Below are 18,199 nucleotides of genomic sequence, written 5' to 3'. Positions count from 1 at the left end.
TAATTCGTTTAAAATTTAAATATAGATTAAGTCAATAAAAACTTCCACTTAAAATTTATCTCTTTTAAATATATTTTTATAAGTTCATATTAGATTTAAACATTTTCAACCCAATCTATTATAATCTACTGCCTTTGACTTGAATAAGTTGAATAGCTCATTTTATTAGTTCTATTTTTTTTCTAAGTTAACAAAGATGGATCCTTTTATATAATTAAAATAAACATAACCCATAGACAAAGAGAAGTTAAACCTTTTTCAGTAAGTAACTTGTACCATAATAAAAAATAAAAATAAAAAATCAATCAAAATTTCTTTCTAGCTTGAATGTCAGAGTTTCTTGCCACCCTTAAAGGCACAATGAAACTTTATTCACTAACAATAGAAAGCTTAATTATGTTACTGTCACATGTGGTATCAACCTTTGTCTAAAAAAACCACAAATTAGAAAACTAAGAACTATTTTATTTTAAAAAAGTTTCCTGATACACGCATATAAAGTGTGGAAACGCCAAAATAATCGAATTAATAGTTCTTTTTTTTAATAATAATATTATAAAAAAAAAAGGCAATTATCACTTATGATGTTTTTTTGTTCAAAAGATGCTTTTGCATATTCAAGGTTTTACTAAAATGTTTTGTTAGGCCACTGGGTCAACATTTTGCGGCTAATTCAATTGACTAACAGGTTTAAGCTATGCGACTGTTTCATGGAACTTTTTTATTTTCTAATTTTGAAAAATCAATGATAGAAAAAAAATTTCTTTTAGAATATAAAAATTCGATTATAATATTTGAAAATCATGAAATTCAATTTCAGTTTTGAGAAGTTACAGTGAAAGTGGCTTACATTTTCAGGGATAATAAGTTGCCCGCTAAATTTTATGCATGTATTAAAGTGGATTCTTCAAACATTGTTTCGTTTTAAAAATAATAGTCGAAGTTTTTTTTTTTACCTATACATATGATTAGTCCAATCAAATCAATTACCCTTTAAACATTTATACAAATTTTGTTCCCTCTAATTATAATGAAAAGACCATTTTAGCATCAGATTCAAGGTGAGAAAAACATAAACTGAGAAAGTAGAATTAACTCTCCAAGATTGGGCATTAGCTAGCTCTAAGAATTGTGTTCACTGAAAATGATTCGTACGGAATCAATGTATCATCAAATCTTCATTGTCTATTTAAAAAGAACCAAATCTTACAAAGTGTCATTTTGTTTGTTCAAATGGTCAAAAGTTCATAGAATATTATAATTTTATGATTTTCATTAAGTGACCTTATGAATCCTTGTAATTAGAGCACTAAATAGCAAGCTTCTCCACCGTTAATTTAATTTCCAAACCCTAATAAGAATTACATTTGAGAAGGTTCATGATTTGAAATTTACGGCACTTGAATGTTTAGTAAACGTTGAGCATTTTATATTGATGAACAGGTACAGCAGTACTAGTATAATGCTGAATTTTCTGAATTTGAATACACACGAACATCACTGGTACTAACCAATAACAATAGTGTAATTATCCTGCTTTATGAGTTTAGTTATTGTAAACTTCAATTCATAATAAGTTATCACACGAACATGAATTCATAATACTGATTAAATAATCAAAATTATAATTTTTTAATTAATTTTTATGTTAGAACTTAAATTTATAAAAATAAATATATTATTAATAACATTTTCAGACTTTTTTTTATTTTGACTTCTTAACTAATATTCTAAAAATATTAGTTAACATTGGCCATATTTAGTTAGAGTTTTGCAAACTAATAATTAATATCACATTAATTACATGATCGATCAAACAAGTGCGTATATATATAAAGTGTTAAATTTAACTATTTACTTTATTCAATAATTTTTTTATAAAATATAATATTGATTAAATTTACATAACTTTGACATTTGTAAGTATTTATTAAAATAATAAATTCCCTACTAATTATATTTTTAATGAAATTTTATAAAATTAGTCTCTTTAATAAGAATATTTAAATTAATAGTTTGTATTATATGAAAAATTATTCAATGTTGAAATTTGACGTCAATAAATTTCAACTTTTTGCAACCAAAAAAAACTCTAATATAACAATGATTTATAAAATAAATTAATAGAAAATACAAATTCCAATTAAATTGAATAGATCACAAAAATTGATTGGTCGATGGTCAAAACACAGTTTAGTAATCCGTCCTTCTCTCTTTAGATCTTTTACAATTATTTTCATTTTTTTCTCCAAACCATATTAAATTTATTCATTAATTTATTTGCTAGTATTAATAAATAATTATTAACATTTTTTAAAGTATTTTTACATGATTAACATAAATAAAAAACTATTGTATTCATATTTGAAGTAAATAAAAACACAATTGCATTAACTATTAACAATTAATTTCCTTCAGTTCATGCCATGTGTTATTGTACTGAAAAAACTTACAATTCAGGGTTACTTTCATGTTTTTTTTAACCTCACAAAAATGACAAATGAAATGTATCAGTAAAAATAATAAAATTAACACTTAAAAAAGAGTGGCAAAAAAATGAAAAACTAAACTCCTTGTTTACTGTTGTAGTAATTACTTACAGTGATAGTGTGATGTTACAAGTTTTTTGGTTCAGAAACAAAGGGTGCTAACAATCAAATAACTTATTAAATAAAAGCGTTTATTTATTTTGTATTTATATGTGTAGAATGTGAAATAATTAAATATATGTTATTAAAAATTTAAATTATTTAAAATAAATATAAAATATTTTATGGTTTTGGTATATTAAATACACAATAAATATTTTTATTGTGTATTGATAAAAAAAGACTTTAATAACTAAAGCTTAATTTTATTCACACAAAAAATAAATTTACCTTTTTAATCTTTGTACTTCACAATTAATTGTTTTATATTCATAAAATACATATCCCCTTGTTTGTTACTTATTTGCTTCTGATAATTTCGTCTTTATTTTATTTAAAAATAAAAAATATTTATATAAAAATAGACATTACTATTTAAAAGAAAAAAGTGCACGAAAAGGTAATTTTAGAGAAAAAAAAAAGAATGCTGGTTTTTAAAAAAGTCTTGTTAACTGGTATCTAAAAACACTAATTAAAAATAATAATTTTTTCTAAAAATGTATTAAAAATATCTAAAAATTAATATATATTTTTTGTATTTAATAAAACATATTTTTTAATTCTTTAAATAGTACTGTTGAGATAATGAATAATAGTTTTATATAAAAAGAAAACTATTTGTTTTATGTATTTTAGTGCTGGAAGTGGTGCTATAGGTTGGTTCAGAAAGAGAGGGCGCGACAGTTACTATTAGATCCCATGTCTCTGACACCACGCAAAGGGCAATAACCGGTAACCTTCCACTTTCAGCACCTGTCGCTTAACCTGCTGTAGCCGGTAACATACACGATAAACAAGTCATCGATATAAAATCCAAACCCCTCTCATTTTCTGAAGCAACTTCACGGTTTCAACCTCATCATAATCGCACTCCTTCGCAGATCGTGTCGCGTTTAGCTTTCGTGAGTTTTTCTTTTTAATTTTCTTAATTTATGCTTATATTAATTTTGAGAGAAGAATTCATGGATGATTCTAGAACCTGGGTTGTCTTATGATGGTGCAACGGTGCGGTTTTTTTTTTTTTGGTTTCTGTTTTTGTGATTTGTGCCGTGTTTGGATCTATATGTTGGGTGTAATTTGAATTTCGCTTGGGTGTTTCTGTTTGTGTGTGTGATTAACTGTGCTTGTTTTGTTGTTTGAGCTTGTGGCTTTTATTGGATGATCAGTTTTTTTTATGTAAGGAGAGGAAATTAAATATTGAGTTTACGATCAGGTGTTATTTGGTGATTTCATTTCATGGTGTTTTTGAATCGAGGGAATGGTAATTTTAGAGTTAGCTTTAAAAAGGTGAATGAAAATGTTTGCAAGAAATTTGGGTGGATTTCTTGTTTTTAAGGAATAGCAGATATTTCATGAAGCATTTTTTTTTATTGCAAATTCACCTTTTTTTAACCAATGAAGTTGACTTATATTTTGGTACTGATGTGTTTGTTGGTTTAGAAATTGAGCAATGCTACCCCATACCTATTTTCACCAAAAAGGATAACACACACATTTTTCTGCACTGGTCATTATCAAGCCTCTTTTCTGCACATGGTCGCAAGTTTTTGGGTCTACTTTTTGTTTTTTTCAAATAGTTGTTTTCTTATAAATTAGTGGTTCTATTTTATGGATTAAATCAACTCCCCTCATCCCCGTATATATTATGCTTTTTATATATGTATTGTTTGTTTCTATTCCTGTTTAAGTTCGCTCTTAAGTAGAATTGGGTTCTGATATCACTTTTCTGATGAAGAAAAAAAGATGGCAAACAATGAGGATGGGAGCGAAAAGACTTCTCGTGGGAATGAATGGGAGGTTGTATCTCTCACGGCATCAACATATGCAGCTGCTCCTGGTCCTGATGAAGTTGAGTCGAAGGATGATGGGAAAGAAGATGTATATGCACAGGATGAAGCAGAAACATCACGTGCTTTGTTCATGTCCGATCACTTTGTCTTTCCACCCAGTCAGCATGAAAACTTGCCCTTAGAACCTGACTATAGTGAAATTCATGATGAATCTGGCAACAAAGATGTTGCCTCTGAGGAGACTCATGAAGAAGTGACCGTACCTAGTGGAAAGGATGAAGAAAACATGACATTAGCAGGATTAGAGGAGTTTGACGGCATGCAATATTTTGATGAGAAAATCAACAGGTTATCTGTTCAAGGTAAACAGTTTGAGGAAGGTACAACTCTACCAGGTTTTGGTTTAACTGAGAAAGGGGAAAGTATGTATGATCCCACAAAGTACACTTCTTTCCATGGTGAAACAACTATTGGTGGTGTAACAGCATACGATGAAAGTATAGTTGATCCTGAAACAACTGAATTGGCAGAGCAAGGGTCAAATATATCTCCTGATTTATCACTGTCAAAGAACTCTTCCAAAGATGACAAATACAGCCCTTCAGATCTTCCATGTGGAGCTTGGTGGAAACGAAGAGCTGCCTCCTTGTATGCTCATGCAAAAGAGGCAAATGCATTCTGGTCTGTTTTCATTGCAGCTACTGTGATGGGCCTTGTAATGCTTGGCCAACGCTGGCAGCAGGAAAGAGCTTTACAACTAAAGTGGCAAATCAGTCTAAATGATGAGGTATATCCATTATCATCAGTTATTCCATGTTTTCGTATGTTAGTTTATCTTTGGTCAGAAAATATCCGATATTCAGTTCTGTAGTCTCTTTAGTGATTGATTCTAATCATGTACAATGTACTCAGGTATAATTAGTTTGTCATTATGTAACACTAATTTGTCATGACAAGACACTTTGGACGATTAATCTGATGGTGGTGTTACACTGAATCTGATGAATGGTTATGAAGATTGTTCAATGTCTTTGCATCTTTATGGGTAGAAACTGTGGCTTAAAACCAAATGACCTTGTGTACTGATTTTTATACAGAACGAACTTAATTCCACTTTAAAATTATTTATTTTCTTATTTGAAACATTTGCAGTATTTGAAATCTGTAAAACTAAATATTTGAACTTCCCTACCCTGTAGAGAAGCATAAATCTCATTGCAAATTAAAATGTATTTTGTGTGTAAACTTGATGCCATACTACAAAAGTAGAAAGATGGACATGAATTATATTTTTGTGTAGTGCTTTGAGTTCCTTGTTTGAGTTCTCTCATACTTCAAAAAAGATTCTAACATTCCAATCACAACCTTTCCACAGGCAAGGAATAAGGTGCTTGCTCCCATATTTCGACTCAAAGATGTGATTGTTGGGGGCCACCGTCGTGGCTCCTTGATCAGGGGAAGCACCTCTGGTGAGAGTTAAGGTAAAGGTGGCTCAATGCATGTGGCTCCTATCCTTGTGGTAAAAGCTAAGATGATGACGAAAAAAGTATGTCAGAGGGAGGTTGAGAATGAAAAATGCTACAGTAGTGAAGTGCAGATTTGGTAGTAGGATTGGTGACCTTTCCCAATTATGAATGCCCGGTTGTTTAAACATTTTATATCGTGAATTTTCTCCTTCTTGGCATTTATTTGCACTGTATAGCTCTTGATGTTATTCAACTGAGTAAGTTATGTATTCTGATCATGTGGAATTGGCATTTTAGACTCCAAACACGAGATGTAAATAAAGTGATAGCTTTAATGGTGGGTGTTTTTCCTCTGGACCCTAGCAGTGGGTGCAGAGTCTTGCTAATGGGAATGAAATAGGTGAATCCAATCATATCTGCCTTTTATTTACTCGCATTGAATTTTTTAAGACTTTGTTTGGAAGTTAGTTTTTAGAAAGAAGGAGAGGGAAGGGAAAGAGTTATGTGATGATTATTTTTATTTGGGAGTTTTAAGATAAGAGGAGGAGGGTTTATAAAACTTCCAAAACTCTCCTAATCTTATGTTTTTAAATTTTTTTCAATTTAGGAGGTTTTGTATTTATCCTCTTCCCTTCCTTTTCATCCCTTACCCTTCAAACTCTTTCTTTTCCTATTCAACTCTTTGAATATTCTTCGTCATAGATCATATGATGTGTGCATCCACTCTAAATTAACTAACTTTCACTATTATTGCTTATGGAAAACAAGTTGTTGCAAATAACTACTACTCCTCTTGTTGATTAGCTATTTGAGCCTTAGTTTGAAGTTGATTTTAGTTCTTGCAAATTTTTGCAATATGACCAAGCCAATTGCATTTGTGCAGTGTTTATTAGGTCTCTTTAAGCATTTGAAGTGAGGATGATTCCTCTTTTTATAGTGTTGATAAGGAGGATCATTTGCCTTCTCATCTTCTCCTTTAGTGCCTTTGTTAGAACACTCTTTTTGCTCGAAGTTGTCCCTTGAACCTTCTTTTTCTTTTCTTTATACCCATAATTGAGTTTCAATTTGGCCTATAACATACCTTCAATCACGCCTCTCTCATAAATCTTTTTGTTTTTGAGCTTGCAAAGCATACAACAATTATTCGAGGGTGATAATTGACAAATCTTTAGAATTTTTCTTTGACTTTCGCATTTTCTTCATTCCTCTGTTGGGTAGAATTATGCCTTTGACTTTTGCTATTTTTTAGTAACAAACCAATCTCATAGATCAATTCTTACTCAAAAACTAGTAGTGTTTTGCCTAGATTATATATTGTATTTTCAATTTTCAAAGTACATGTTGGAGTGTTTAGTGAACTCTCAGTCTTATCAAGTACCTCAAGAACAAATAAAGCTTTGATTACTAGTTGTTGAAACTAAAAAAAATTTAAAAGGCTACAAAAAATAAAAGTTGAAATTCACATTTTCATTTGTATTAATAACTTTTAAATAAAAAAAATTATAATTAACAATTGATTCTAATTTGTCCATTAATTTGAAAATAAATTACAAATAAAATTATCCATAAATTGGTAATAGTCCATTAAGCACTAATAATAAATATTTATTTAGATTCTTTACAATTTTATTCATTAAATAATCCTTTATTATTAGAGCCTATTAAAGGAGAAATAAAAAAAAAAAGAGATTACTATGCATGTGAGCAATAGAGTGAAATGAAAGGCAGATAGCATGGAAGAGAAAAAGTGAGGGTGACTTTCAGTTTGAGAAGAAAGGAGATTGATGTGAGGAGAAAGTGTGGGAAGGGAGATAGACAAGAATACTCAGCACAGGAGTGAAAATGGGAGGAAGATAGCTCCTTGAAGATAATTTTTTGTCATATTTTTAATGAAAACAATACAGAGAAATAATCTTTAAATGTATGTACCAGATGACATAAATTTGTTTTCCTTGCCTTTTTGAATTATTTTAAAAAATGGTTAGTATTAATAACAGCAGAGTAAAAGAATGCTATCTAAGATAAATTTCTTCTTGCTCCTCCCATGTTTTAGGTGCAGGCTGATGTAGGTTACTGAAACGCATAGCTTATAATGCTCATGTGTAATCATCGCAAACAATTCTTCTTGTTTATGAACAGCACAAAGACTATGTTAAAGGTCCATAAAATCATTCTCTCCACAATGATGGATTTCGTTTATTCTTTTCTTTTTCTTTATGTAATCAGCTTTAGAATGTACTCAAATTTTGTAATATTTTTAATAAACATATAATCCATTTATAATGTATAAAATCTTAAGCATAAGTTGTAACATGTAATTATGCCTGTTATATAGCCTTACTTTTGCCATTTGGTACCGTACCGTATTCAAATTAAATTAATATTAAAGTTACAAAATGATAAAATTAACTCAGAGAGGAATATGATTAAGTATGTTTATATATATGGAAAATGCATAGCATTGCGTTGTAATCCTTATCCTGCACACTAGAAGCTGCCAGACCAGCTTCCTCTAGCTTTCATGCAAAGACAATTTACATATCAATGTGAATGTAGGTGAAGATGCATTTTATATGAGTATTATTTATCTCTTTATGATACGTTACTTATCTTGTTTGATGCTCCCATTTTTATTATTAAAATTTTTAGTAAAAACAATTATTCTTTATGTAATGATTTTTTTCTAAATCCTTTCAACAAAATCTTAAAACAGTAGATGTTAAACACATCTTTCTTTCACTCGTGTCTTCCTATTTTTCGTTTTAGTCTCTCCCTATTTCTACGTTTAATTAAGGTGTGGACTAATCAAAGTCAACGAGCCAAAGCACATATATGAATGTGAATTGCTTTCAGCCCACACAATAATTTCCTCCGAAGGCTCATCGTCCACACTACGAAGGTGTGAAACGAGGTTTACGGATATGTAGCATCTCCAAACACAATCTCACAAATAAATCTTGCGATGCAATCATGCACTGCTGCTATAATTAATATTACGCAGCACACACGCAAACACAAGCTTGCAGTTTGTAAGAATCGTTCATTCAAGTTCAACAAATGGAGGAGTACGTGCCAGAAACTAAAGCTTCTTCTTCCTCTTCTTCACATTGTTCAACTTCAACCGCACGATCTTGGACCTAACAATATCATGTGTTCTTGAGTTTCAGGGGCATTTAATAGTTATTGATTTTGTTAACCACAATACTACATGTTGAATTTAAACATTTAAAAATAATAAATTTTTATTAAAAAAGGAAATATTCACGATATTGAAAATATATTTTGATGATAGATGTTGATAGTGTATTAAATATTTTATGATATTTTCTTAATTCTGATTTCTCATTCAATTTTTAGTCTTCTTGATATTTTTGAATTTGTTGAAACCCTTATTTACATGATTTTAAATGTTAAGGGAAGAACTCACAGTTGAACCTTATTGTTGGAAACTACAAAATTAACTTGAGATTCTTAACAACAACAGTAAGCTAGGTTTCTTAAGAAAATACCGATTTATCACAAAACTTAATAATTTTAATTAGATATATAGCTTATACGGCTCACAGGTAATATTCATTGAAAACAATTCTTCTTGGACTTGGTAGGTATTTTTTAAAAATTATTGCAAGTTTAGGTGAATGACACATGGTCCTGGCATTAGAATGGCAAAGCTTTCCTCATTTCTTGACTTTAACTCATAAAAAAACTAGGGTTGGAACTGTTTCGTGTTTCCTGTTAGTAAGTGATCCTGAGCCAACTGAATCATATGTCATTACATAGTCGAATGTTGTTTGGGTAGCCACTTTGATAAATGCTTAAAAAAAACGGAATTTACTTTCTATGCAGCTAGGTTGTCCTTACCTTTATATTCTCTTTCTAAACAACACTGAATCATGTGGTGAAACAATAACTTCACCATTTCAATTCAGATAGCACTCCTTACAAAAGAATTTTATCATAAATAATTACAGTGATCTAATTTCATTGATGAGTCTCTACACTCTAATCCATAGTTAAAGAAATGATAAGTAACTTACTTCATAGGTCAGGTCTTACACCAAGATCTGAAGGTGAATTGTTCAGAAAAAAACTACATATTTCCATTGAAGGCTTCTTTTAGAGAAATAAGTTAATACAGTGACATGTTAAGAGAATATTGTAGAATAAGGAAGAGAAATTTTAGTGGAGTCTGATATCATTAAAAATGCAAGTGGTGGCTATATATAAATCCTTACATAAATAGAATGCAAAAAAATAGGTCCCTAACATCTACCTACTACTGATAAAATAAGACTAAATCAAAAAATAAATTAGAATCCCAATAAATCAAGGATTTATTCGACTAACAGAAACAAGAATATTGACTAAGTCTGAACAGATTATGTAAGAATTAATATACAAACTTTAAATCTCAGACAAAAAAAAAATGGCAATTATTTAAGGACAACCTAAAAAATAACATTATGTGAAAAATTTTACAAACACATAAATTTTTTCTAAACATCCCATGATATGTTTAATTCATATAGAAGAATGCAAAAATCTGACTGCACCCTGCTACAATATTTGTGCGTTGCTATATATAATTTGCAGAGATAGACTTACATTATTTTTCAAGCATTGATGCTTCCGTTCATACGCACGGGTTTGCTTTAGCGGATTTCGATTAGAAAATTTTGTTCAGCCATGCCAGAAAAAATGTGCCCTTCAACAGAGGACACGGGTTTGAAGAAAGTCAAATACAAGCATAAAATGTTTAAGATTGGTGCAGTTTAAAATAAAGAACTTTAAGTCAATATAAAACCTTGGCTTCCCTCTTCTTTCACAAAACCAAGATACTTTACTTCAATCAAATCTAACATAAATTTTAATCTGTCCAATTTGAGAACATGTCCCTCATTATGTTAGTCAGTCTCAATTTGTAGTTGCATATTAGAAATGTGACGAGGTGCGAGGATTTGGGAGGATCCAGTTTAGCATTGACACTTATGGTTTATATCCCTCTTTTTCTTTGGTGTTCTAAATGATGAATAGTAGATACTTAAGCCATGTGACTTGTGATAAACTATGTTCTACAAGATTGATTGTTTTCCTTCTCTCTTTAGACATAATTGTATGGTGAGAAGCTTTTAATGACATGGTTTGGAAGTTAATGTTAGTTCTTTCATTCTCTCTAAAGCTTCCTATTACGACTTACAGAGTTCACTCACGTTAAAGTTCTCACACATATCAATAACAAACATTAAGAGGACGATCCATAACCTTGGTGTTCTCTTTGTAATCTTGATCTCTTTTATTTTCTCCAACTCTTCCTTCCTTTAACTAGCGTACTCTTTTCTGATTAGCGTGAGTTCTTTCAGTGTGTGTCTCCGTAATGCTTATTTTCTAGTGACCGCTCTTTTTATATATATATATGAAGAGAGAAGAGACGGTTTCCTTTTATTAAGAGCCTATCTCAGGAGAAATAAAGAAAAAGACAATGGATTATTGATCATGTGAGCAAGAGAGAGAGAGATGAAAGGCAGATACCATGGAAGAGAAAAGTGAGTGTGGCTTTCAGTTTGAGAAGAAAGGAGATTGATGTGAGGAGAAAGTGTGGGAATAGAGACAGACAAGAATTCAGCAAGGAGTGAAAATGGGAGGAAGATAGCTCCTTAAAGATATTTTGTCATATAAGTTTGTTTTCCTTGCCTTCTTGAATGATTTTAAAAAATGGTTAGTAGGAACAACAGTGGAGTCTACGGTAGTAGAATTGATGTGCACATGTGATGTTTAAAATTCAGATTGCTTATTTTTGTCTGTACGTAGAATGCTATCTAAGATTAACTTCTTGCTCACTCTCCCATATTTTAGGGAACTGAAACGCATGGCTTATAAGACTAGTGAGAAATATACATGTCAAATAGATAATTAAGTTTTTTTTTTTTAAATATACTATTAAATTATTTAAATAAATATATTTTTTTAAAAGTTATAAGACTTATATTTAAATAAATTATTAAAAAAATAATTTAATATTTTAAATATATATAATAAAGTTATATATTTTTATTTATCATTTTCAAATCATATAAATATAATTAAAACAGTATAATGTAAACTAGTGTTACACATATAAAATACTCAAGTAAATAAGACTCTCTCTCTTAAAGAATATATATATATTAAAGATCTTTTTAACTCTAATAAAAAATAAAGTTTTTAATTTAAAATTTTATTATTTTAAAATTTAATTAATTTAATATATTATTATATTATAATTTTTATATAAAATTATTTAATATATTATTATAAATTTTAAATAAATAAGTTTAATAATTTTTTTCTTAAACTCAAATTGACTTATTTAATTAATTAGACTTTTTAAAAAATTTAAATTAAATATGTTAATTAAATAAACTAATTTAAACTAGATTTAAAACGGTCTGGCCACTTTTCACTGTTTGGCCTATTTTTATCTAATCAAGTTAAATTAATACTAAAGCTACAAAATTTAAAATTAACTCTCACCGAGAAATATGATTAATTATGTTTGTACACACACTAGGAAAAATTCATAGTATTGCGTTGTAATTCTTATCCTGCACCCTTGAAGCTACCAGGCCAGCTTCCTCTTGCTTTTCTGCAAAGACAATCTAGTTTTTTAAGTTTCAAACTTAGCTTTCCTTTTCTTTCACTGTTCTTTCCGAGCAAAAGTAGAGAAATGTTATTTATACAAATAGTTGGTATTATTTTTGTTATAACAGAGAAAAATGGAAAGAGAACAAAAGAGTCAAGAATATTATAATCCAAAGATAACTAAGCTTTCACTACTGCTTAACTATTTTATTTTCTTTGGTGTGCCGACCAAACGAAGTCAAAACCCACCGAAGTCACTCATGGAAACCTCCTCTCACTTCCCTCTTTTTGTGTATCTCTCTTTCCTCCAACGTCTCATCGTTCACACTAGAAAGCTGTGAAACGAGATTTGTGGTTTGCTATTGCTACCATATATAGAATCTCCAAACAGAACCATAATCTTACTGGTAAAATTCTGGTAATTAATCAAGCCCTGCTACTAAAATTAATTAAGCAGCACACATGCAAACACAAGCTGAAGGTGAAGCCTCTTCTTCTGCATCTGCATCTTCCTATAGTTCAGGATCAGGGTCATGGACCTACCTATACCATGTGTTCTTGAGTTTTAGGGGAGAAGACACTCGTAAAGGATTTACTGATCATCTTTGTGCTTCGCTTAAAAGAAAAGGAATCAAAACTTTCAGGGATGACAAAGACCTTGAGAGAGGTCATGCCATTTCACAAGAAATTTTGAAAGCAATTGAAGAGTCTATGTTTGCAATCATCATACTCTCACCAAACTATGCTGCTTCTACTTGGTGTTTGGATGAACTCCAAATGATTGTTGAGTGTAAGAACAAACAAGGCCTACAAGTCTTTCCAATCTTCTATGGTGTGGATCCCTCTAATGTGAGGCATCAAAAATATAGCTTTGAGGAAGCTTTCAAAATACATGAACTGAAATTCGGAAAAGGCAGTTACAAGGTTGAAAATTGGAGAAATGCATTAAGACAAGTTGCTGGTTATTCTGGCTGGGACTCCAACAATCAGTGAGCTCTCTCACTAATTTCTTTTTATTTAACACAAAGGATTAGTTAATTTAGGTTTTTAAAATGTAATTTGTTAACCCTTTTTTTTATGTATATAGAATAGAATATGAAACACTTTGGTTAAATGAATTTGCAAACATAAAATCAGACCTTATTAATTTGCAGCCAAGGCTTTATTTTTCTATGGTTCTTGATGGGCTTAATACGAGTTTTCTTTCCTTTTGTCTATATAGGCCTGAAGCAATGCTCGTCGATGACATTGCTCAACACATTCTTAAAAAGTTGATACCAAAACTGCCATCTTGCAATGAAAACCTTGTTGGGATTGATTCAAGGGTGGAGGAAGTGAACAGGCTCATTGGAATATGGTTGAATGATGTTCGCCTCATAGGCATATGGGGCATGGGTGGCATAGGTAAGACAACTATCGCAAGAGCAGTGTATGAAGCAATAAAAGAGAATTTCGAAATTAGTTGCTTTGTTCCCAACGTTAGAGAGGTATATGAGAAAAATGGTTTGGTTCAATTACAAAAGGATCTTCTTTCTCGTCTAAATATAAACAGTTGTGATATTCACGATTTGTATGATGGGAAAAAGACAATAAGAAACTCTTTATGCAATAGAAAGGTTCTTCTTGTTCTTGATGATGTAAGCCATCGGAGCCAATTGGAAAATTTGGCTGCAAAGAAAGATTGGTTTGGTGCAGGAAGCAGAGTAATAATCACAACAAGAGATATGCATCTGTTATTGATACATGGTGTGTACGGAACTTATGAGGTTGAAGGGTTAGTCCAAACTGATTCCCTTCATCTCTTTTCTCTCAAAGCCTTCAAACAAACTCAACCTGACCAATGTTATATGGATTTGTCCAAAGAAGTGGTCAAATATGCAAAGGGTCTTCCATTGGCACTGGAGGTGTTGGGTTCCTATCTTTATAGAAGATCCGTTGATGTTTGGCATAGTGCTTTGGAACAAATAAAAAGTCAGTCACATCCTGAAATTCTAGATACACTGAAAATAAGTTATGAGGGCTTAAATGCAATGGAGAAGAATTTATTTCTAGATATAGCATGTTTCTTCAAAGGAATGAAAAGAAATAAAGTAATAAAGATATTACAAAATAGTGACCATTATCCCATTATAGGAATTGAAGTTTTGATTGAAAGATCCTTGGTAACTATAGAATGGTGGAGTGATAATTTGGAGATGCATGATTTGATTCAAGAAATGGGCAGGAATATTGTATTCCAAGAATCTCCAAATGATCCTGGAAAGCGCAGTAGATTGTGGTCTCGTGACCAAATTGATACTGTGTTTACAGAAAGTAAGGTAGGTGCCAAATATTTTACAGTTGTTGGATTTAGGTGTCGTACAAATTAAAAAACGTGGCATTATTATGGTAAGACAAAAACTAAATAATGTTATTATCTTTTTGGTTTTGTAAGGGAACTGAGGTAATTCAAGGAATTGTTTTAAACTTGCTTCAACCACACGTAGCACGCTGGAGCACTGAAGCCTTCTCCAACACAAAGCAGCTAAAATATCTCATTTTAGATGACCTGAAACTTCAATTTGGTTTGAACTTCCTTCCTAGTTCACTAAAAGTTCTTCATTGGAGAGGATGCTCTTTGAAAACTTTGCCACTCATGGATCGGTCATATGAATTATCTGACATTAAATTGTCTCATAGCGAAATTGAACAACTATGGCATGGAGTAAAGGTATGATCCTTTTATCAGAAGCTCCTATTATTTTTATTAGAATAACGTTGAAACCTGTTAACCTTTTCTCATTTACTAATTTGACCAGTTTCTGGAAATGCTGAAGCACGTGGATTTGAGTTTTTCCAAGAACCTAAAGCGATTGCCTGATTTTTCTGGGGTTCCAAATATTGAAACATTGGATCTTGGATTTTGCAGTAGCCTAGCCGAAGTCCATCCATCCCTTGTACACCACAAGAAACTTGTTACATTGTATTTGGATTATTGCACAAGTCTTAAAGCTCTTCCAAGTAAACTGGAGATGAGTTCACTGAAGGTGCTACATCTCGATGGTTGCTCTGAATTCAAAATTCTTCCAGGATTTGGGGAAAGTATGAAACATTTGTTAGTGCTTTCTTTGAAGGGAACAGCTATAAGAAAACTTTCCACAATACTCGGATGTTTAGTTGGCCTTGAGGTTTTGAACTTAGAGAATTGCAAGCTTTTTGTTTCCCTTCCAGACAGCATGCAAAGATTGTGCTCCTTGAAGAAGTTGGTTCTTTCTGGTTGCTCTAAATTTAGAAATCTCCCTGAGTTTGGGGAAGGTATGCAACATTTATCAGAGCTATATTTAGACGGAACTCGCATAAGGGAACTTCCCTCATCACTTGGATGCCTTGTTGGCCTTGTTTGTTTGGATTTAACATATTGCGAAAACCTTGTTGGCCTACCAGAGACCATTGATAGATTGAAGTCCCTTGAATACCTATATATTTATGACTGCTGGAAGCTCGGTAGTTTATCATTTTCTGGGAACGAGAAGCTGGTGCGTAAGAGTCAACCAACTCACATTAGACACGGGTTTCCACCTTCTCTCTTGTATCTGTCCTCTCTGATCTATCTGGAATTATCTTATTGCAATTTGTCTGAAAAATCAATTCCACATGATATTTCCAACCTAACATCATTGAAGAAGTTGTGGATGGCTGGTAACAAGTTTGTTACTGTGCCGATAAACATTTCTAAACTTTCAAAGCTGGAATTTCTTTCACTAATTCATTGCAAAAAGCTTCGGTGGTTGCCAGAGCTTCCATCAAGTATAAGGCTTTTGTATGCAAGCAATTGTTATTCACTGGAAACATCCAAATTCGATTTATGCAGTCTCTTTGCATCATGTGGACAATATCCTCGCAAGGTATGTCTTGTGTGGGGGGTACACCAAATCATTCAAAATATGATACAAAACATAATCTTTGACTTGGTATGAAATCTGGGCATTGGTTGCTCAAGAACTTCCTTTGGGTAGCGCGTGTAACTGATATAATTTGCCTTTCTAGCTACTTACTCAAATAAGTGTTGCAGGTAGCGGATTCATTTGACATGGTGATCACAGGCAGTGAAATTCCATCATGGTTTACCCATCAAGAAGATGGTGAATATGTTTCAGTCCCTCGTAATTGCCCGCTGAATGATAGGATGGGAATTGCTCTGTGTTTCCTATTAATAAGTTATGCTGAACCACATGAGGGATTCGATTATGTAGTCAAATGCAATTTAGGTAACCCATTGGGTAAATGCATTAGGGAAACACGTTTATCTCGGATGAAGTCGGGTTGTGCTCACCTTTATATTCTCTTTCTAGCTGACCCTGAATCCTGGGACCAAATTTGCCAAAGTAGTCGCTTTGGACTGTTTCAAAAAGCAAAATATTTCACTGATGCTGACAAATGTAGTCATCCAGATGTATTGGATTTGAAAGTGGTGAGCTGTGGTTCCCGTTGGTTATACAAACAAGATATTCAAGTTTTGAACAATACCATTACCACCCAGCAATTGCATCCAGACTCAGAGATATTGGAGCTCACCACATAGTACCATCAACCTTTTCAGTATGTGGCATTTGAGCTTGATGATACTATTTATATAAGACCAATTCAGTCTATAAACAAATAAATTTTGTTTGTTCGTCAACATCTGTTGTGTGTATTTCTGTAAAATTGAAATGAACGCCTGTGTGTTATGTGTTTTTATTTTTTACACTCCTTCATGACACATTTCTTTTTTTACATAGAAACCAAAATGAATTCTTAAGTGTGATAAACTGTCTGCAACTTTATTTATGGAATTTTAGCTTATTTTGTTATTTGAATTGTTATTCTATAAATTGACTAAGTTTATGTTGATTTTATTAGAGATGGTGATGACAATGCCACTTGGATAACGGATCAAATTATGGAGAAAAGTTGTGAGAAATAATAAAAGAATGAGTAGAATCAGAATGAATACAGTACGTCTGCTGACATCAGTGCGCCCCATACTATCCTAATAGACCCTCTAGAGAGGGCGTGTTTAGCATCAACATGTCATGTGCTAAATCGAGCTCTATACCAACACGTCCCGTGCTAGATTACAAGATCTCTATCTAGGGCGTCCTCAGAACATTCTCACACGAAAGACATTCTTTGTCCTATCCTATGAGGTACACTCAGGTCATGCAACGTCAACTATAAGGATTTTTTTTTTAATCTTCCAAACTCTTCCACCATTCACATCATCTCATTCTCCCATTTCATTCATTGACTCTACAGGATCTGCAAGAGAAAGTTCTTCATCACAGAGTTGGTGTTTTGTTAGAACAGATCAGCCATAGAGTTTTCTTTCTTTATTGATTAGGATTACGAATGTTTATGTTTAGTTTTTTATACTTTTATCATTATAGTTACGTGTAATTAAACACTTTTTATTATGAACTCGAGTTAATTATGTGGTATAACTCTTTTTGAACTTTAATTTAAATATATGATATTCATTTATTTGTTAATTATAATTGTTTCTTTAACATTATTGTTATTTTTAATTGATTATTCAATGATTAATCGTAGTTAATCAATTGATAGATGATTATATCATTAACAGATTAAGAGAATTAAGAGATAAGATCAATTTAAGTTTCAGCTAATTGAGTATAATAAATCTAATATTTTCAAT

The 18,199-nt window shown here is 31.5% G+C and overlaps 2 protein-coding genes across 2 annotated transcripts; both read left to right on the top strand.

The window, feature by feature from the left end:
* The first annotated feature begins 3,481 nt into the window (after positions 1–3,481).
* On the top strand, positions 3,482–7,318 carry LOC113860775 (ATG8-interacting protein 1). The gene is made up of 3 exons (XM_027493280.1): positions 3,482–3,550; positions 4,385–5,225; positions 5,814–7,318. The coding sequence occupies exons 2-3, from the start codon at positions 4,392–4,394 to the stop codon at positions 5,916–5,918; spliced, it is 939 nt and encodes a 312-aa protein (XP_027349081.1). The 5' UTR covers positions 3,482–3,550; positions 4,385–4,391; the 3' UTR covers positions 5,919–7,318.
* A 5,431-nt stretch (positions 7,319–12,749) lies between these two features.
* LOC113862487 (TMV resistance protein N-like) lies at positions 12,750–17,083 on the top strand. Its single transcript, XM_027495571.1, has 5 exons — positions 12,750–13,511; positions 13,745–14,840; positions 14,957–15,232; positions 15,321–16,406; positions 16,574–17,083. Exons 1-5 carry the CDS (start codon positions 12,985–12,987, stop codon positions 17,081–17,083), a joined length of 3,495 nt encoding a protein of 1,164 aa, XP_027351372.1. The 5' UTR covers positions 12,750–12,984.
* Positions 17,084–18,199: the final 1,116 nt, after the last annotated feature.

This window comes from Abrus precatorius, unplaced genomic scaffold (genome assembly GCF_003935025.1).
Source record: "Abrus precatorius isolate BTA unplaced genomic scaffold, Abrus_2018 Scaffold3, whole genome shotgun sequence".
NCBI lineage: Eukaryota > Viridiplantae > Streptophyta > Magnoliopsida > Fabales > Fabaceae > Abrus > Abrus precatorius.
The sequence above is the reverse complement of the archived record's forward strand: the minus strand, read 5'-3'. Positions and strand labels throughout refer to the sequence as shown.

Excerpts from the sequence above, each read along its gene's own strand:
- LOC113860775 (XM_027493280.1), top strand. The coding sequence starts at position 4,392 with ATGGCAAACAATGAGGATGGGAGCGAAAAGACTTCTCGTGGGAATGAA. Across the intron at positions 5,226-5,813 it reads AAATCAGTCTAAATGATGAG|GCAAGGAATAAGGTGCTTGC; the intron begins GTATATCCATTA and ends ACCTTTCCACAG.
- LOC113862487 (XM_027495571.1), top strand. The coding sequence starts at position 12,985 with ATGCAAACACAAGCTGAAGGTGAAGCCTCTTCTTCTGCATCTGCATCT. Across the intron at positions 13,512-13,744 it reads GGCTGGGACTCCAACAATCA|GCCTGAAGCAATGCTCGTCG; the intron begins GTGAGCTCTCTC and ends TTGTCTATATAG. Across the intron at positions 16,407-16,573 it reads GTGGACAATATCCTCGCAAG|GTAGCGGATTCATTTGACAT; the intron begins GTATGTCTTGTG and ends TAAGTGTTGCAG.